Source organism: Eleginops maclovinus, chromosome 20 (assembly GCF_036324505.1).
Source record: "Eleginops maclovinus isolate JMC-PN-2008 ecotype Puerto Natales chromosome 20, JC_Emac_rtc_rv5, whole genome shotgun sequence".
NCBI lineage: Eukaryota > Metazoa > Chordata > Actinopteri > Perciformes > Eleginopidae > Eleginops > Eleginops maclovinus.
In genome coordinates, this window is record NC_086368.1 from 20708589 (window position 1) to 20730705 (window position 22117).

General features: G+C 38.6%; 1 protein-coding gene across 2 annotated transcripts in view; it reads right to left on the reverse strand.

Annotated features, from left to right (window-relative positions):
• cpne5b (copine Vb) overlaps positions 1–21582 on the reverse strand; it is a 106315-nt gene extending 84733 nt beyond the window's left edge. For both annotated transcript variants that reach the window (XM_063912066.1, XM_063912065.1), the window contains exon 1: positions 21109–21582. In XM_063912066.1, coding sequence (XP_063768136.1) covers positions 21109–21227 — 119 coding nt within the window. In that variant the 5' untranslated portion in view covers positions 21228–21582. The remainder of the gene's footprint in view (positions 1–21108) is intronic.
• Between the last annotated feature and the right edge of the window lie 535 nt (positions 21583–22117).

The following is a 22117-nucleotide window of genomic DNA, read 5'->3' on the forward strand; positions in this document are numbered from 1 at the left end:
AAACTCCCTCTGGAGGGAACTCGGGGATTTTTGCCTTTGCATACCATTCACATGCACAAAACGCCATATATCACACTACAGGAAAGAGAAACCCCAAGAATGACATAACCCTTTAAACATCTTAACTATCTGTTAAAGGTAGGGTTAGGATCCAGCAAAGTGTGTGTGTGTGACGAGACAGTCAGAGCTATCCCGCGTTTAAGTTCAGAAACCATTCACATTATGCAGTAAAGTAAAAACCAAGACTGAACTACAGTTCTATGAGATAAACCCTGAAGTTACGAAACACTTTCAAAGCAAGTTTAAATCAATATACCCATTTGGTCCTAATTTCAACCTATACGTCTCTTATGCCACTTTAATGTAGTTTGACAGAGATAAGAGCAGAGATCAAGTTCAGTATGTCTACGATATAAGACAGCACTCCAACATTAAACCACAGTCAGAAATGCCTGTGCTACATATAAAATGGGGCTTGTACAAACATGCTTACTCATTTATAGATTCACTGACTTTAAAATAAGCTGGCTAGGAGGCGTATCTGCACAGAAAATGGTTGGGTTTGGTAACACATACAATAGCTGCCTGATTACTAGCATTTCTGCTTCTTAACTGAAAACGCATCTCTTTCTGTGATAGCGTTCAGTGTGTGACCCTCACTCTTCATGTTAATGTCAAAATCATACACTTTTGTGTGAGGTTTGAGTTATGAATTAGACTTTTATAGTGTGGTTTTGAGGTAAGGCATTGTAATGAGTACCCTTAATTCCCAGACTAATTGTTAAATCAATATATGGTATCTGTGCAAGTTGATGTCAGGATTCATCATTTTGGAAGGTACGGTATCACAGACTACATTTTAAATGAATCCTCTGAACCCGGAGCTTGATTAGTGCCTGCTGCATTGATTTGCAGCAAAGGTTAGAGACAGAAAATTATAGGCTTGTGCAATGTGAGGAGAAAGAGCAAAAAGGTCATTTGTCGAGAGTCTCTTTCCAACTGTGTGCTTCTCCGCCCATCCGTCACACTCCAGCATCCATTCTGCATCACCTTATCTGTGAAGTGCTTTTTTCCAAGGTACTTTCTCTAACTGCTAGTATGTGCTATATGAAAAATGGTGAATGGACATGTCTTTTTAAAGTATAGCATAAGGTCACACGGTTAGAGGAAAATCATCTTTGAAGTATTTTGTTAGGTTCTTTTTATATCAAACTATTTTACACATGAATTAAATAACTATACATTATTTGAAAAAATGAAAAACAAATACTATAGGTGGAAATATTTCTGTGGTATCTATTCCTTTAGAAACTATGAAATCAGATAACCTATTTAGTATTTGTGGGCTACCTAGAGAGGCACCATATTTTTCTCACAGGTCAAGAACTTTCTTGGAGGGGGGCTTAAAGAGACTGTAGCTTAAGCAGACAGTTTCAGACGGAGGGTAAACACACGGACACTCGTACAGACAGAATAAGAAAATGATGTACTTTAACATTAACGCATGTAAAAATGTTCTTCTAGAAACCCAAAATATACGTTTGAACCTGGAAAAAAGCATGATATGTGTTCTTTAAGTTATATATGTCCTTATTGCCTTTAGATGTTCTGATCTTTTATGTTGAGACCGTCAGTATCAGCAAAAAAAGAGAGCCTCTCATAATATTGCTTTTTTATGTGCCTTACATGCCATAGATACATCAGCGACTTGTGGGCGCAGAGATTTACAGTATAACGGTCTTTTATCTTAGAAAAACTTTTTACATTTATTCACTATTGTTCTCCTGACAGTTAGATGTTTAGATGCCTTGGCTTTTAAAAGATGTAAGTCCAAGTAAATACCCAATTCTTCACTTCAAGGTCTGTTTGGGATTCAAGGCTTATAGACAAACTGTGAGTGCCTAAGCGAAATAAAGGTTTTAAAGCTGTTGTCCATTTCATTTGGCGCCTTCATCAATATGTGGAATAAAATACATATGAAAAGGCACGGCTGTATTTAAGTAAGACCAAAGTAAAACCCTTAATTCAAACAAATAATTATTTAGAGAGCAAATTCATCCATTTTAAGTCTTGTTCATACCAGAGCCAATGAAAGAGAACTAGATGTATTACAGGAGTGCATGTAATACCAACCTGGTACCCAATATTCAATTGTTCACCCAATGATGTTATACATATACAGTATATTTACCCATCTCTCTTTCTTGGTCTCTTCCTGAGCTTTATTTTAAAAATATCTTCTACAAATCTCTCTTCTTCTAACCTAGTTTATCAACCTCTGCTGTGTTTTGAGTATCTGTGTTATACTTCCATCAAATCTTCTTGACCTTTTCATTATGCCTGCCAGAGGCCACTGTGTACCCTCCACTATTACCTTCTCTGTTTTCCTCTCGCTCGCTCAGTCACTACAGTGACATGAGAGCCCTCACTCCAGATGCCAAAGCCTGCTGGCTTCTTTTGATTCTTGTTGCTGTTTCTTTCTCATTTCATTTTCCTTTGCAATCTTTCTGTCATAAATCTTCAGCTGTGTTCTTTCATCGACCTCAGTGTATTTTGATCTTTTCTCTGCTTCATTTTATTTCTTCCTTGCTTTAAAAGCTCTTGAGCGAGTTTTATTTTACAATTACTGGGAAAGAAAAAAACATTTAATCCTGATATCTCATATTTCATCTCACATTTGAAGTTACAAAGGCAGTACTTACTGATGTTCTGTGTTTGAAGCCTTGCAGCATTTCAATTTAAAGTAACACAGTTTAAAGATCTGGGCAAAAGTGACTTGTATTACAACGTGATCTAAATTAAGACGAAAACTGATTGTGTGACGCTAAAAGAAGATAGCTAACTTTAAACGTATTTTAATCATTATCAAAAACATTTCTCAGCTACAAATCCAGTGGAAAAATCCAAATTTGGTTTATCTTGCTTGCATGCAATTTAACATCCCTCAAAGAAACATCGTTATGCAGCAATCCCTATTTATTTCTGCTCCATTGTTATAGTTTAAGTGTGAATCCTCAAGTAAATAAACCAATCATCATTACAAATATTGTAGACTGTCATCGAGTATGATCACTTAAACTGAGACAGTGAATGAGTACTGATGAGGGTGTCACAAATACCCACTAAGAACTGAATAGATTTGATCCAAATTTTTCAGGAAATCATCTAAATCCGTTAAATTATGTTCTTGATACTTCAGCTAAAAACAGTGTACAGTGGAAGACTCATTAATTTCTTGTCTTTTAAAAGACATAAAGGCTTTATACATGGTTGCTATTTCTCTTAATTCCAAAATTGGTACATTCGTCCTAATTATAAAGACAGTGTGGAAGTCTACCTGACCTTTTATTTATTCTATTTTTAAGTGTTGTTAGCTGTGCATCAGATCTGGTTTCATATTGCCTGCCATCACATATTAGAAGACGCCACAGCCAGTGGACTTTCACACCAAGTGCCTTACATTTTCTTGTATCCATAGAATAATTACGTTATATCGAATAGGTAAATGTCAAGACATTTTTACTCTGAAGTAGACAACTGAAAAACCTTGAGATATCACTTGGAGGGACTCCTGATCAGATGCTAGAATGAGAGACTTGTAAAATATCTGAATTCTTACTTTGTGCTACATTTGGTATAACTTGAGTTTGTTTTTTTTTATTGTAAAAAACCTAAAGTATTTATGGCACATACATACATCCTGCACAGGCATGATGTATGGTCACAGAAAGTTCATCGGTACTACAGTGAAATGTGTTGTTGTACGTACCTTCAAGTATGCATTCACAGACATTATTACCCAAGCATGCAAACATCCTACCAATTATCGTAGCATTCCTTATCTCCGTGTCAGCCTCTGTTTCCTAATTTATTTCATGTTCTTCCTGCACAATGGTCCAAAAATCATATCCATACTATCCACCACTGCCTCCTCTCCAGCTTTGTCATTTTTACCTCCTGTTTGTTGGTTGGCTTTGTATTATGTCTTTATTGTTATCACCAATATCTGTTTTGTCAAACGGATACCTCACATTGCTTTTGCTCTTTCACTCTCACCATTCGCTCAGTCACGGCAGTTATTTTTTAGATGTGACCAGCAGTCCGTTTTAATCCAAGTTGGCAATTATGTGCCGGGATCATGGGTTCAAATGCAAAAAAAAGCTGCTGATGGAGTAAATGTATGAGAATAATAGTCTTATCTCTATTAATTATTCATTATTGCAGCAAACGTTTTCACTCATGATTAATAAAGTATAGCGTTGATGTGATAAAAGAATTTTGGAAACAACGTCGCTCTCGTGCTGCAGCTAAGGCAACGTCAATGTATTTTAGTTTAAGACACCCTTGTTATCCACATTTCAGGTCCACAGTAACTTTATTTCAGGGCTGACATCTTTGTGATCTCACAATGAGAAAATATCATATGGTCTGGGTTTGAAGATGGCCAGAAAGAGTCTCGTATAGAGTATTTCTGTAATTGAATAAATGAGGATGGAAAGCTAGCGGAGTCTGACACAACAATGTTTCCCTTTGTTTACCTATTGTTGAGGTGTTGAATACCTATGGTGGTTTAGTCCGCTAGGAGGGGTGAAGATAATTGGTAAGGAAGATTGATCGATACTTTGAACCCAATAACTTCAACTGTATTTTCTTATGGAGCATGATATATGAGCAGCCTATGTTACAATGATATTTATTTAGTGCCTGGAGGTAATAGCTGTGCCTTAAATTCAGGTATTCAGACCCTTGATCTCATCCTATGGTGTAATATTGTCTTATATTGTGTACTTTATGTTTTTTCTACCATTTTCCTGTGTTCATTTGGTGCATTTTATTGTATCATTGACATACTGTAGGCTACATATGTTATGTTATAAATAAAAAATAATGTAATTATAATGTCTACCATCACAGAGTTTTTGCATATTCTTAAAAAACATCAAAATGAAAGCAAATAAAAAAACGCGTCATCATTACATCTCCTCCACAAAAGTGAAAGTTTAACAGAATATTTACTTATTTACTATGAAGGGGGAAATTTGCTGCTGCAGATGCATAATTAATAACATTGAGTGGCATTCAATAATTAAAAGCTTCTACTTTCTCATGTGTACACCATAATGACTGATCTCACACTAAACCAATTTTAATGTCAGCACACCTAATTTCAACGGCATGGCAATGAAAATATAAAGACACCTAAATTATAATTTTCTTTTTGTTATACATGTGTTCAAATTAAATAGAGGACTTGATGTACCGATGCAATCAGTGCAGTGGAAATTAACATTATACTTAATGTATACCATGTGAGCTGTTGTAGTAGGCTCCAGGTGACTTTGACTACTGTAATCGTGTCTTTACAGGTCTCACTTGAAAATCTATTATTCACTAACACTAAGTGGATCACACATCACATCCCGTTCTGAGGTCGTTACACTGGCTTCCTGTCTGTCAAATAATTGATTCCAAAATATTGCTGCTGGTTTATTAAGCATTGAATGGTTTGGGCCCAAAATACATTTCTGGGCTCCTGTTCAATTATGAACCATCCAGAACTCTCAGGTCTTCTGGGGGGTGTCAGCTTCCTGTCCCCAGAGTCAGAACTAAACATGGAGAAGCAGCGTTCAGTTTATTATGCTCCAAATATCTGGAACAAACTACCAGAAACCTGCAGGTTCCGCTGCAACTCTTACTACTTTTAAATCCAGGCTGAAGACTTTTCTTTTTGCCACTGCTTTTAATTGAACTATTCGTATCTTACAGTACACTGCACTGTAACTGTTATTCATGTATTTTATATATTAGCTTGTTTTATGTTTATTTTATGGTCTTTTGCTTTTGAATGACTGTTTTTAATTGCCATTTTAAAATGTGTTTCTGCTGCACTATTTCTTAATGCCTTTAATTTTTGTGTTGTGTTGAAAGGTGCTATATAAATGTACTTGCCTTGCTTTTAACCCCCTCAATTTTTTGATTTTTAAAAAAATCAGGCTTGTGTATGTTTGTGCAGGGTACATCCCTGATTTATAATTCATACTTGGCCATTATTTTGATGTTGGCTTTTATATGAGATACTTAAATTGAGCAAAATGATTAACAAGCCAATACATTGGCATCCAGCGTGATGGGAGTGATTGATGAAACCCAACTGTCTTAATTATAGCTGTACAACCATCTATGTACAGTAAAGCCTTGCATAAATTCAGAGATGTGTGTAAAGATATTCAACCAGGAAGTAGGGCAGACGCACGGCATAAGGCTGCATTATCCGAAGCTTCAAACACCCGTACCCTGCTCAACCTATCCAAATCTAGGTCTTCTGAAACAAAAGCTCATCAAAGTGATTCTTTTATTACCCTGAGTCGAGTGAATCCCCCAGCATATGCCTTCCCACACACCAGCCCCAAGTCAACATAAATCCTGTCCTAAATTATGAAGTTAACCCCAAACTTTATCTAATGAGGTTCCCATCTACAACAATGAAAAGCCACACCAGGCTTGGTTTAAAGAGTTTATGTCTTCAGGGTTGCAGACTGTTGTAATTACTGTAAAAATACAATCCTCTTTTAATAATGGTGAAATCCCCTGATCCTTTCCACAAAGAGTTACAGAACAGAAACGCGGGAAAAAAAACACCGCTTAGAAAATGTTTGACAAATCAGCTCCAACGTGTCACCACGATGATGAAAATGTTTAAATAAGAATTGATATATCCTTAAATATGAATAAGATTAAGCTTTTCACATAGAGCATCAAATCAACTATCAATTGTATGTTAAATATTTAAAATGTGTCAACAGACTTGCATTGGGTGTTACATAATCCATTTCAAAGGGATTGGAAATACTGAGGGGGTTTCAAACTAACTTCCTGAAACACAACCTCCCTTATGTAAATGAGGTTATGAAAAGATTTGAGAAGTGGGGAGGCAGCGGGGGCAGGGTTTGCGTATGTATTTCTCTGTGCACAAGGGAATTTTTGAAATCAAGAGTGCAGGAGTGTAAAAGAAAATCAAATGTAAGAACAAGAAAAGGAGAAATGTGTGTCAGAGAATGTGTGTGTGTGAGAGGGACTTGGAACGAGTGAGGGAGAAAAATTAAGTCCTCAGAGATTATATCAGAAATAGACTGAGAACAAGGGAGTTCCTCTTGCACAGGGAGAAGAAACAAGTTCCTGTTACACAGACACACAGACTTTATTTACAGAGATCTGACACAAACCACAATAATTAGACGGCCCCTTTCCTCTATCCTGCAGGAGGGCTCCTCCTCAGCTCTTGTAGCTTTAGGCTGAGAAAAAGAGTAATAAATAACTAGGGATGAGAGGTTTTTGCAGAGGCGTTTCAAGACATGGCAATTGAGCAGAGGAGATACTTGACTTGGAATAGAGCACAAGTCAGCATAAACAGGCTGCCACAGGCTCATAAGGGAAAACTCTTAACTGAGGACTCTTCACTAACACTGCTCAGCTGTAAGATGAGTACGGATACAGGATTATAAGTTCAAAATAACTGGAAAAAAGCTCTTTTTAAATGATGTTTTCTAGTACATCTTTATACAGCACAAGGAAATGAGAAGCAATGCATAAATAAGGCTAAGCGTCAATCACATGAGCCAAAAAATATAGTACTGGCATTGCTTTGATATTGCATCTATCGGAGTCCAGATGCATTCATTAGTTTAACTGCCATGGCTACTGTAGAGTCTGAACCATGTCTGAATGTGTGTCTTACGGAAGCCTATCACTGACATATCCTTGCACTGCACTTAGGTAAGGTTTCCAACACAGTATTCCCTGGAAATGTATACGCAAGAACAGATTGTGCATGCATGTAATGAGGCTGAAAGTTTCCTATTGAGGGTGTTTTTTCCTGGTGCAGAAAAGACAACTAGTGGGTGTAGAATGAATCTATACTGTATTCACACCGCCTGAGCTTGACCTATTGCTTGCACTCTATGCAGCACAACTCAAGACTGGGGGATGCTGTGTCCTTATTTTATGCTGAAGAAGAGGAAACCGAACCAGATATTTACCACTTACAGGACATAATATATGGAGACAGGTTTTGCAAGATGTACTGCACGATTTGTTGAAGAAAATATAGCTATTTTACCGGCATAGCATAGCAGAGATATGGAAGAAGGGAAATTTCCATCTGGAGTTTGTGGATACCAAAAGTAGAACTAAAGTTGAAAGGATATTGGACTTGTGACACAACATATGAATGATGATGTAGCTATTTAACTTCTGGATGTGTAAAATAGCATGTGTTTGCTGATAAGCTTAGCATATCAACTTTAAACGTAATGAGAAGTCAATGTATTCACACATGAACCTCTTTATTACCTCCACCAGCAATCACGATATGAGGTCTGAAGTCCTTTCCTGTTTTCATTTGCAGTATTCTTTCAGCAATGGCCATTCAAATTTCTGAAGTACGCACAAAGGATTCAAATGAAATTATGTGTGTGTGTAATCCTAGAGTACTGTGCAGGTATGGGCAGAAGAAGACAACAGTTATGCACTGCTGTGATGTTGTAACATAAGCCTTAATGTCACTGCAGGAGATATCCAAATACTTTGATACTACATTATTCATTATATATGTTTTAAGTTGAACAGATCCTAAGATTAAATAACCCTTTCACATTGCTTTTTCTAAAAGAAATAGCATGACAAAAAGAAAAATGAAATCAGTTTTTATCCCCCACTTCCCTGATGTTTTGTTAATATGAGCTTTTCATCCAGAAATGACAATTCGTCACTAAGGAAAAGCATAAAGAGGCAGAGTGTTTTCCTCAAAGCCATTTAAACTGTGAAGTGTGCAAGAAGAAAACTATACTTACACTCTTGTAAAAGCTTTGCCAGAAACTGAACAAAGAAGACTGGAGGATGGTAGCCGTGGATGACGGGGGAAAGGACAAGTTAATGAGGAATGAGGAGGGAAAAACAAGTTAAATAAAAAAAAGAGATGTTAACTTAGAGATTGGAGTCCTAATGGAAGATGTAAAAAGAAGGAGCAGACAGATGGGGAAGTGAGAAACGAGAAAATGTAAAGGAAGCAATAGAGGAATGTGTGGAGGTGGTAGAAGGACGGTAATCTGTTTATACGAGTGGGAGAGGAGCGTCGGGAAAAGCATTATGCAGCACAGCGTTATTAAAGCTCCACTGGCCCTTCATCACTATCTGTCATCTCATCACTGTGCGGTCATTTGGACTTTTTTATTACTTGGCTGCCTTATTAGTTAGATGAAAACAAAAATTAATAATCATCAGTGACACAACCATCAACATGATGTAACGTATTGGGAAAGCTAATCTAAATTGAGGTTTTTTAATACATCTCATGCTCTTCATAAATAAGCCTCTCTACATGGCCTCAATCATGTGAGTCCAAACTATAGTACTGGCACTGCTTTAATGTTGGATCGATGGCAGAACCAAGCAGGATCGTTTTTCCCACTAGCTGCTGAATAATTCAGGCCTGGACTTTCTCTGGGGAGATTCCTGCTCAGCTTGCCAGACAGACACAGCTTTGCTGCATGGTAGCAAAGCTGGGGATAATCACAAAATTCCCAACATTGTTGATGTTCCACACCCCAAGTCAACAAAGGTCAGGTACTGTATCGGGCAGCATTACAAACTCCATGGTTAGGATAAAAAAAAATGCACCTCATTGATCGCTAACAGATGGTGTTCCTGTCCTTCTGTGAGACTGTGATGTAATGCTTTTTGCTTCAAAGTTCTCATGTAAAAATGTCTGATGCTCTCACACAACAAAAACATGTTTTTGTTTTAAAGGTGAATCAGGAAATAGACTGTTTGTGTTCCTGGATGATATTGGCTGAGATCGTTAGTATTTTTTGGAATCCTGATTTTGTATAATCTGATTGCAGCAAATAACGTTATTTATATTTATATATATGAGTCAGCCATCACTTTCACTGTAAGAAGAGAATATGATCTGAAACAAGTTCAAAAACGTCACTGATAAACCAGAGAATTGTACAGTAGTATTGTGCCTCACGTTAAAATACACTTTTTGTTAAACGCCTAAAATGTACATACTCACCCCCCAATTTTACATTTTTCTTGATACATGCACTTAATAAAATGTCTGAAATGGCATTAATTATTTTTGTTGCAGCATTTTTTCCAACACATGCTTAGAGGCTTTTTAAGTTTTTAGTTTGTGTTATTCTAAATTTCGAAACAAAGATTTCCATTTTCACTTTAAGTGTATATTGGTTGCATTAGTTTATCTATAATAATGATAATAACATTGCAAAACCGTGTCGTTATATTGGCCATGAAAAGAAGAACATACCTCTCTGACCTGAACACTGTGTGTCTCTGTCTCCCATAAATGTATGCTAGAAGTGAACGCAGCAAAATGTGTGAGATGAAAAGCAAAATGGAAATGTGAGTCCATACTGTAAAGATAATACCCGAAGAGAAAAAAGTTTTGAAACTGTTTCAAAGTAGGTCACTATAAAATGTGTGATTGTTTCAGCGAAGTGGGTCACTGTATGCTTCTTTAGCTAACAAGATACTTACTTGCACAAAAACATTAGCTAAACTCTTTCAGTGACACTACAAACACATAGACATCTGGAATCAAATAAAAACTGTGAGTCTTCAGCGGGGCTAGCATATTTGAGAGGCTGTATTCAGGTGCAGTTGTGCTTTGGGCTTAATGCTAATGCTAAAATGCTTGGAATACATGTATGTTCATTGTTTCAATGCTAACATTTAAGTCTGGAGCAAAGTGGTGGACCAATCGGCGGCCATGGCATTCCCACAGCCACACTGTTAACATGGCTAACATCTGCAGACATCCCCAAATAACTTGCAGAAGTTACAAAAAAAAAACGATTTGAGAGGACTATATTGTTTTGAGTGGGGACAGAAAAAAACTCTACTAAAACGGAACCAATGCAATAACATCCGTATGAATGCAGCCAGGAGAAGACATTATGCACAGAAACACACACACATCCGTTATCTAGTTCCCCACAGGGCATTTGTAGCTCCATAATCAAATCCAGTTATCTCACCCACACACTTTTCACACATCTCCAGCCATGATGTACCACATGGGACGATCGTGTCCAATCATTCTGTCCTGCACTGGGGGGCACAGAGCCAGAGCTGAAATAGTAACACAGAAGGAAAATAGGCAAAATATTTCGCATCTACTCCGTGGAGAGAACTCGATCATGTGTCATTCACCATAAGATGCTGACTGGCCCACAGCTTGTAAAACTGGCTTTACAAATGAGGACAGCATTGGACTGCTCAGTTATTTCGTCACACTTAAAAAGTTAAATTGATTTTATGGCCTGAATGCATTTGACTTTTTCACTCATTCAGTATGTGAGGCATTTTGCAAATACATTTTCATCTCATATGCCCTTCCCCCGTACTCTGTTTTGACAAATGAAGACATGGCCACTGAAATGATGGCTTAAATGAACACTCTGCTTGATACACTTTGTTAAGGAGTTCAGAGACTTTGTTGATCAACTGCAATGTTTTGGCTCTATCAGATGTCGATGAGGGAGAACTACTGGCAGAAACAAACGTTTGGCATTACCTTGAGCAAGCTCATTAGCTGAAGTTTACCAGGAACCTTTTCTAGTTTTTAAGCACCACAGACTCAAAATACCATCACCATGTCAGAACATTTTCTTTAATTAAGCATGATATCATTGCACTAAAACAAGTGGATGAATAAAATACTTTTCTTGATTTTTTTTTTTAGGGACAAGCATTGAGTGAATATAACTTTTGAAACTCTTGAGACAAATGAGCTCCACCATCGAGGGAAAGTGTTGAATTATTATAATTAGTTTAAATTGATTAAAACAAATGAGTTCATTGTATCCAATTATCATGCATGGCTAGTAGTGTTTGTGTTCTAATGAGGATGAAAAAAGCCTTATCTTTCTAAATGCCAGGTGATGGTAGCTGTCCACAGCTGTGACTCACCTTCCACAATAGCTCTGACTGAGAGCAATTAAGCTCCCATTACTCCATCATATAGGCTATACTGTAGACAGCTGCTTCAACCGCTTCACAATGGGCGCAATTCACTGAGCTAACAGGTGCTCATGAACCTGCCATGAACAAATGTTGTTCTTCACAACATAATGATGCTCAGAGCCTCATCGCATTTTATTGTGTATGTTTTCCCTTTGATTTTCGACAAAGAATAAATATTTTTAATGTAGGTCTATGAGTCGACTATGGAAACACCATGTACACCATTTGAGAAAAGTGACACTATGGTACGGCTGCTGGAAAATATGTTTAAATGGAATTTCACACATATTGCATTATATATTATTATAGATATATATGAAATTGTTCTGAGGTGTCGCCTTTTCTTCTGAAACGTTTGGATATAGTAATATGCATATCCATAACCTACCATAGAAACAGCATTATGACAATAATGAAGCCAGTGGATGTACATTTAGCTTTAAGAAGTGTGTCTACAAGTGCAATGTGTGACTCTTTATCTTTCATAGGAAAAGCGAATAAATGTAGTTTACCCTAAGGTTGTTGGTGACCATGTCTTAGTATTAATAGGTATTCTATCTCTATACACATACTGGCACTGTTTTCTCAACTGGCTGCGTTTCTAAGCTGTGGGCTCCATGATGTTTAGTGCCTGCAGCGGAGTGGTCTCTTAGCTTGGTTGGCTTGGTCAGCAGCTGCAACTGAAAAGCCAAATAAATCCAATTACTCAATGAAATAATAAGACTCATCATGGGACAGCAGTTGCTCAGTTTGATAAAAATGCTAATCAGGGAGCCCAGACAAGCCAGCCACAGTCCCTGGTCAGATGTTAATGATGGTTCCTCCAATTAAAGGATGACTCGAGTGACCCATGCTGCCTCACATCCAGATCTAACATGTATACACACTCATCAGTCCCTGAAGCTGAGGGCAGATTGAGATACCCAGTTTGGCAGATGGGACAGTATGTATGCAAATGCTCCAATTTTTTATCATGGGAAATGTAAACAAATTGTAGTGTGTCTTATTGTACCACATTGCAGCTAGCCAAGCTCTGTAAATGAAGTCCCTATGGTCATGATTATATAAAGTTGATGTGATCATGGAAACATCAGTGCACTCCTGTAGTCACAATAAAGACATACATATTGGAGATTTCACCCATCACAACAAAGCTGGTTGTAACATCCCTGATGGCATGGGGCTTGGAAAAGGCAATTAAATGGTGATGTCACACTGACATGATATAACATTTAATAGAACACTTCAGGCTTGTATCACAAACAACAAAACTACTTTGAAGATGGACATTTTAGGATCTTGAAAATAAATGAAACAAGGCAACCAAATAGAAGAAGAAGAAAAAAATCACCCACTGCAAAAAAACTCATTTTTGGGAGATTCAATTACACCAGAAGTCTTGGCTAGGGTGTTTTCTGAATTGGACAACAATTTGATAATACATGCATGTGGTTAGTCTTTGAAAATGAAAAAAATAAATCCTTGTTGTATTTTCATTCGCCAGAGAAAACTGTTCTTTACTGACTGATGGATGCAAGGCGAGCTGAGACCTCTGCTGCTTCACAGAAGCAACATTTCATGGCTCTTAGTATCAAATGAAAGCCTCTGACAGCATCCCCAAACTAAATTTCACTTTAACCTTCTAACATATTTAGGGGTCAGATCATTTTTTGGTACGCAGGGAGAAATAGGGAGATAGTGTGTTTGTTTGTGTGTTAGAGTGTTTAGGGGTCCTACAATAACCAAGTCCTTAACTGATGCATTTGACTTTGTCTTCCTATGACTCCACTGCTCTTGCCAGTCAGCCAGAAAGCATGTCAATTAGAGAGCAGAGATCAAAGCCCCATTTCTGCCTCTAAAGTCAGCGTGACAGTGAGCCATCATTAACACATGCAGAGAGCGGTACCCCTATTCCTTTTGGACTTAACATCACTTATGTTCATCCGCTGTCGACCACAGCCTCAGCAGGCATCATTTGCATTCAGCAGGAGTCTCTCAGACAGGCGTATAAAAGCCGAAAGATACGAGCAGGATATAAGTGTGCAGGATGGGAGAAATTGATGGGTACAGGAATGAGACAGTTAATTCTCAGCAGCAGAGCTAACAGGGCTGATTATAGCCATGGCTTTGTTAAGACGCTGACAACTGAACAGTGCTCATGTCAGGGCCGGAGGGAATTACTGGGTGTCAGGTAAAGAGTGAAGGTTGAAAATCAGCATCTTTATAACAACCTGGTACTGAGAAGAAAATTATAATTATCATTATTATTAGCATAGACGGTGACATTTAGATTTTTTATTAATATGAAACAAGTAAAAGGAAATGTTGCTTTTAAAGTAGGAATACAAGTTATTAACGGGTGCATTTATAATCTTTTCAGCATGCCCACAGTCCCCTTTATTGATTTAGCGAAAGCATTAGTCACAGTCTGTTCATCAGTGTACAGAAGGTTCAGGAAGAAAGGCAAAAAAACGGCACTGAACTGTGAAAGATAGTAAATGGGCCTCAGAAATGAGGTTCGCTGTCTGCAAGGCACTCACCCAAGGTGTTAGTAAGTAAGTAAGAGGGTAGAAAAATAATTGATTGGTTCTGCCCGGTCAGGAGAATAGAGTGCATCCAAATCTCTTCATGCAGACGTTCCACACAGACACACCAACAAACAATATGCTGCTGATCAATGCCGTCTTAGAGGCAGAAACAGAAAAGAAAAGAAGCTTTTTAGGCAGAAACAATAAATGTAATGCATATTTTATATACACTGCTCACAAGCCTGGTACAAAAAAAGTGAATTCCCTGAAATAAACCATGTTGTTTATACCAAACTGCCTTCACCCACACTGACTAGTGACCACCCTTCTGTCTGCTGACTGGCAGAGCAGAGGAGGTGGACTAGAGAGGTTGTGAGCTGCTATCACCAGATTAATGTAATGTCCCCCAAGAGGGAGGTGCTTGGGGTCGGAAGGAGACAGAGAGGCAGACTCATCAGTGTTGCAGGTGCATGAGTGCTGTTGATCCTTGATGCTGCTCCAGCTTAATAACACTGCAGCTTATAGGGAGGGAACCTTGAGATGAAAAAGGAACAAGATATGTGTGGTCTCAACAAGAAAAAAAAATCCTATAAGCGAAGAATGTTCCACTTAAAAATGTAATGCATAAAGCATAAGCAGATGATCCCGACTGCTGAAGAGAAACGTGGTGTGTGTGTGAAGGGCTAGTTTGAGGCCAAACAGCACATCATGTCTGTCTCTCTTCGGGTATTCAAAGTATTAGAGAATTATTTTCAGATGTGTTTTTCATCGACGAAAATCCTGCCTGTTGTTTTTTTCTCATTTTATAAAAGTAAGTTCTAATTCTACCTTGCAACACATAACACATGTTTACTTCTTTAGTTCTATGTTTGTATTCACATCAGATTACATTCCTTTTACTTTTGTAGAACTTGTAAAAAGAAATAGTCTTCTTCTTAAATACCTGAGGGCTTTTGTTGGTCCTTTCGATCATATAGTAGTTGTGAAAGCACTTTGAGGCTTCATATGCAATTACCCAAAAAGGGAAATATTTCTACTGTAACCTGCAGGCTGCTATCTGAAGCATTACAAATTATAATTCTCATTAGGTTTTATCAACAAGCCACAGTAGTGTAGCTGGAAGTGTCATTTAAGTTCTGCATCCCTCCAACACTTGGGTTCATCTTGAAAGATCCTCATTCTTCTCAATAACTGTACAATTAACAGAAATGTTGCATCGCATTAATGACTGAGGCTCACCTGCGGTGATATTGTAATCCTAAATCATCTGCCATGAGCAAGAATTAACATAATGATATATTTGTCTGTAGGTTCCTCTTGAAATATGCCAGTCCCTCATTTGCATTTCTTAATGAATTCACCTCCCTTTCCTCCAGTGTCTGTGCGATGATGAACATGACCCCCTCCATATGTTTCTCATCTCAGTTCTCATTTATCTGCTCCTCAACATCCACACTATTTGTCCTCTCTTGTTGCCTCTACCTCTCTCTCCCCATACCTAATTTTCTCAAACCAGTTTAAGTCGGTTTGGCTGTGTGCTATCAGGCAGTGTTCCCAGTCTGTTGTGCCACAAAATAACTGACAGCATGCAGGAAGTGAGAGAAAAGGACAGAGGTTTATCTCACTCTTGGTGGTGGTGTGTCGTCCGCAAGAGAAGTGTGTCGCTGTTGGCAAACCTAAGCTCATGTTTTATACATCACATTGTTCATATGGTTAATTGGCTTCAATGATGCTTGTAGTGCAGTATATTTTCACACCAAAAGTGCGCTAACCTAAAGAGATGTAAAAGAGCATGGGAAATCAGAGCGATGCTAAGCCATTGCGTCGGAACTCCTGAGGGCTTTTCCACACAGTGTGAGCTGCTTTCATATCTGTCCCAGATCCGTAAAGAAACCTATCGGATTCGGAAACCGGGGTCCTCATAAGCACAAAGCCATATGCAAATGCAGACCATCCAGACTTTTAGCAGAGGAATTTAATCATAGAAACGCATGCAATGCAATGTTGTGCACTCAGGAAACAAGATGAGAAATCCCTGCTTCTACAGAGCTGTGCACTACAGGAATAGCAACATTATATCACTCCCACAAGCCACCAGTTATTAATATTCAGCCGATATGAGACCTATCTTTACCCCATTGAAAATCTGTGATAATTTCAAGGCTAGGGCAATCCTTTAATGATTTAATTCGATCTCTGTGCTCAGACTTCGGTCGATGTGACCTCTGACCCAAAGCTTGTCGACAATCACACCTCCTCCTTCAAGACCCTTACTGTTGTCCCTTCAGCCCCTTGCACACATGGTACACAGGTGGGCAAAGATGTATTCAGTGATATTCTTACCCAACCAGCTAGGGCCTTTAGATTTTTTTGTTGTTGAAAACGTGAGACTTTTTTGCTGTTCAGCTTTATATATATAGCCTAAAATGTATAGCAATGGAAACTCAAGTTGCTCTCACACAGTGGATGATTCTACTAATTGAATTTAAAGGACCAGCTCTAGAAACAGCAGAAAGATAACCTTGTCTATAGTAGGGTTCAAGTCTTGAATTCAGGTCCTGGGTTTGACTTATTTTCCCCCGAGGGATCAATAGAGTTGTTTTGATTCTAATTTGGCAGCCCAAGGCAGATTCATTTAGGTCAGGTCTGAAAGGACAAGGAAGGTATATTAGGAGCTACAAGGTCTACAGGTCTGTTGAAATTAAATTGAATTATTTGCTTTAAAAAATCTGAAATATGTTTGAATTCTTGGATTCCTTGCATTGGCTGTGCAGGCTCCGCCCCACAGTAACACCAGGTGGATTCATTGCTTATCATTATGGCTCTCAGCAGATGGTGCTCCTTCATTGACTGAATACTCTTTAGTACACAATCAGGACAGTCTATCCTCTGCTGACTGGAGAGACTGATGAATGGCTTTGGGCAACATTAGACACATAAGTACTTCTTTGTGATGTATGAAATTGGAGATCAGACTTTGACTTTCTTCTGAAAGGCAACAGATGAAAAGACTGGGATATGAAACAAATTTCAGATGTTTCACAATCAAATAACGGTGATACATTTATGAGATTTACTTTCCATTACTTACATTTTTGAATACACTACAAGAACTGCTCATGTCGGTTCGGCAATAGGTGACTCCACCGCTATTGGTCACTATAAGAATTTGATCAATTAAGACCTACAACATCTGGAGAGTCCAGAAGACCCGCATGATTGAACTAATCAATCCCCATTCAAATTAGCATATAGGCTAACAGGAAGACTCTGTGATGCGTATAGAAGATTTTATATACACTATATGCAATCAACCTTTAACAACCTCCCCCTTTCTGATAATAAATAATTGTACAATGTAAACTGTTATTAATTGTATGATTTCTTTAAGATTTTGTGTTAGGAAGAGTACTCTTTTAACTGTAAATTAAGCATTATTATCATTATTATACCCTTTCAGAGATATTGAACAAAGGGCTGAACAAAAAGGCTTTAGGTCTGTAGGATTTACACCCACACTTTCCTGTACTCTTGCCAATTGTACCCCTGTCCCTTCATTTCTCCCCAGCAAGCAGACGTTTGACTGACAGGCCCCTTGGTAGTGTAAACACCAATTTAAGAAAAACACAGGTTGGTCCCACACACTCCTCTTCTTTTTTCTTTTTTTTTTAATTGAAAACTGTTTCACCAGTTTTCTATTTCTGACACAACTCCTGAAGGTCAAACTTTCCGACAAGACAAATGTTCTGGAAAGGACTCATCAACCATAGTGAGAGATGTGAACACGTTGACAGACATTTCCCAAGGACTGTCTGTTCATATACAAAGCATGGTTAATGTTGAGCTAAAATCCCTTTTTCAAGGTTCTGATCATAACCTTTAATTTACTGCGTTGGCATTGAACAGGTTGCCTGTGTAGCTATAAATGAATGTGATACTATTTGCAGAATTCTGCTACAAAATACATCATACATAATTTTCTTCCCCACCCTGAATGAAAAGCAAACCTATTCTTATCATTTCCCCCCTCATTTTACGGATGCAGCTCCCACCCACTCCTCTCCATTTGTCATTGGTCCTGATAATAATCCGTTGTCAAAAGCAGGGGCTGTATTCTGTAATAAGGGGTATTAACCCCAGAGGGAACAGTTATTATCATGGTTCGGAGGTTTTACAGCAAGCATGGACATGGCGACAAAGGGAGAATAGCAAAGAAAAACCAACAGAGAGCATCTTGTCTTGAAAACGACTCTGACTCACACAACATCTGTACAAAGGATTTGGAGGATTTGTGAGTCCTTGACTGTTATAAGAAGTGTGTGAATGTAACAGAACAATGTTGATTTCTTCTGCTTTAGCAGGGGCTGAATCAGTGGTTATACATTTAAATGTTTAACACCACATGAGTTGCAGTTTTTCGGATGAAAATTGAAGGGATGGTTATGGGAAGATCCTGGTAAATTGAGGTGTCTTTAAAGCTCATTAAATAGATCAGTCATATGTAAAGCATTATCTCATAATCAACCTGCTGATCAGGAAACTTGCTTGGATGTTACATTTATATTCGATACAAATCACAGCATAGGCTAATTACTCACATTTCTTTCAAAGTTTGAGTCTTGCATGCATCAAATGAAAACTTATTTAGGAAGCACTCATGGCATTTCTTGTTTTAACTGACTCTTATTCTCACTCATTCACACAAACTATCTCATTATTTCTATGACAAAAAAACAGACACACACACACAAACACACACACAAACAAACACACATGCACTGAAGCAGGATGAAAAACCTTCAACTCTTGTCATTAATGATTTCTTCTTCTTTTTTTGGTAAAGGACTCATCTGCACCACCACTCTGCCTGTCTCCTTATTCTCCAACTCACATCAGAACATAATTACCAACAATCCTCTGAGTAATAGTTTGCATAAATGCAGGGAGTTGTCAGAAGAGTACTTATCATTTACCTGAATGGTGCTTAATTACACATCACCGAGGCATGTAATCCCAATAGCCTCACCATTAAATACTGAAAAACACAACATCCTGAACCATGAGGGGCTTTGACTGGTGTATGCAACACACTTTGCTATCCATCCTCTCTACCTGAAACTAAACTGTTTATCCTCTATCGCCCACAATATCCTTTACTACACAAACGAGCAAACAGTTTTTCATTCAGTAAATTAAAACACACTCATCTGTGTTTGTGCTTTTTTTTGTCTTACCCTGAGCTTAGAGATGTGGCAGCGAACTTCTTTGAACGGCAGATAGCCCATCAATAATGCATACACAGCTTGTTATAGCTCGAACTCACTCTGCTTCGATGGCTCACCAACCCAAAACCCAGCATCAAAGACCAGAGTTGTGTGTGTGTGTGTGTGTGTGTGTGTGTGTGTGTGTGTGTGTGTGTGTGTGTGTGTGTGTGCATATGTGAGTTTGTGCATATGTGTTTGTGTTTCTGTGAGTATTGCGAACACATGCCAGCAGTAGATTGTAAATCTGATAGGAGAAAGGAATTGAAAGTCTTGACTTTAAAACCTCTGATAATGGGAAGAGGAGTAACCGTGTCTTCTCTCTGAGTAAGCTACTTTCTGAAAGAGAAATACCTTTTTGTACCAAAAAATATTAAAACATCTGTCCAAGATTAAGACCAGGTACAGGGCGCACTGTGCGAATGTAGACATTTCAATCTTCAACATTCAGCTCTTTATAAAGAAGAGGAAGGAAACAGGCTGTTAGTGCTCTGCAGGTGCTGAAACAGCCGAGGTAACAATGCGTACATCATTGCACATATTCTATCTCCTTTAAACTTTGGCACCTCCCCTACAATATTTCTGAACCTTTTGCACACAGCTATGCACCTCACAACATTCACATTTTTAAAAGTTTTTGTTTATTCTTCAGTTTTGTTCTTGAATTTGTTAGTACTGCTACAGTTAAAAATCCTTGTCTGATATATGAATAAACACCACTATCCATGAAGATAAACCCTCAACCAGGTGTACAGACTCACATAGATTTATTCTTTTGTGGAGTGTGAGTATTGGTATAACACAAACTGTAAGGGCGTTGTGCTTGTGTTACCCAGCAGGAGAAGGAGAGTGTCTCTTTATCTGGTATTGCGGTAATAAGAGCTTGTCTCTTTGTGACCTTTTCTTCAGACCTATTTTGGAATGGAATAGGTCGGAAATGCCCTCAGTTGGAGGTGCTTTTAACTTTTTATTATACCAGAAATGCGCACAAATCAATCAAGAAATAAATAAGAAGTCTTGGTATAAAGGATGGTAAACAAATGTATTGTTAAGTAAAATAAGTCATGCAGAGTGGCAGGCAGCCCTTGTCCCCAATCAAGACCTGTAATTTGTTACAAAGGGTGCGTAATGAACAAGTTGTCTCTATTTATCACACATCATTTCACGGTATAACCAAATCCCACAGAAAGGGTGGGGCGTTGTCACAACTTTTCTACCACACATTCCTCTCAACGAACTTTCCTCTGCTCTCTGCGGACGCATCAACTCACCTGCAGGAGACGGTGATTTCTACTTTGGTGGCGGGGATGTTGCCGGTGATCGGGTCGAAGTCGTACACCGAAGACATGTCCTCTAATTTGTCCGTAACGTCTCCTTCCATCATCTCCATGGCCAGAGATCGGGGTGGCTCTGGTCTGATCCGGGAGCCGCACAGCTTGGCCCTGACTGAGCGCGTGGACTCTCCGGTGACTCCGGAGACCAGATCGGAGACCAGACGGCCTCCGGTCCGAGCGGGTGAGGCAGCCACTTCACAAATGTTGAAGCTGGAGATGGGGGAGCACTGAGTGAGTGGACACTCGCAAAAAAAAAAAAAAAATCAGAGGCGCACTTAACTGTCCATGCAGCGTAAATAAAATATATTTTCTTTTCTTTTTTTAACAACGAGGGGCAATATCCGAGATTGCTGTTGAGCCCTCACTGAGCGGCTGCACATAACATGGAGAGGTGGACTATCTGCGCTTTGTGCTCTGTCAGTGCGCACAGCCGAGCGTGTGAAGAGAGAAGGCTAGATACACTCAAACACACCCAGCCTCCTCCTCCTCCCACACGGAATAACACTCAAGTGCTGGCAACCCTGCCCATGCCCCGGTGCTGCCGCTGCTGTCTGCACTGACAGTGAGTGTGAGCGAGTGTCATGATAATTTAATTACTCACTTATCAGTTTTTAATATTAAAGACTCTTTGGGTTTTCTGGGAAAATGCATAGTGTAAAAATCGGTTAAAACCATTAAATAAAGATCAGCTTCTCATGACAGACACTTGCAGAATGGACCCTCCAACAGGTCGCAGGATAAATGAAAATGGTCTGGAGATGGTTAATGGTAAAGAAATATATTGGTTCAATGTATTTCCTTAAAACCCAACTTTATCCATTTTACATTTAGATAGTCTTTATCTCCTTAGCCAGGGGAGGTAGGTAAAGACTATCCTAGGCACAGCTTTGTTTCAATGGATGATTTTGGAAGGGATAAATATTTCAGTACCCGGCAATGGACTGCT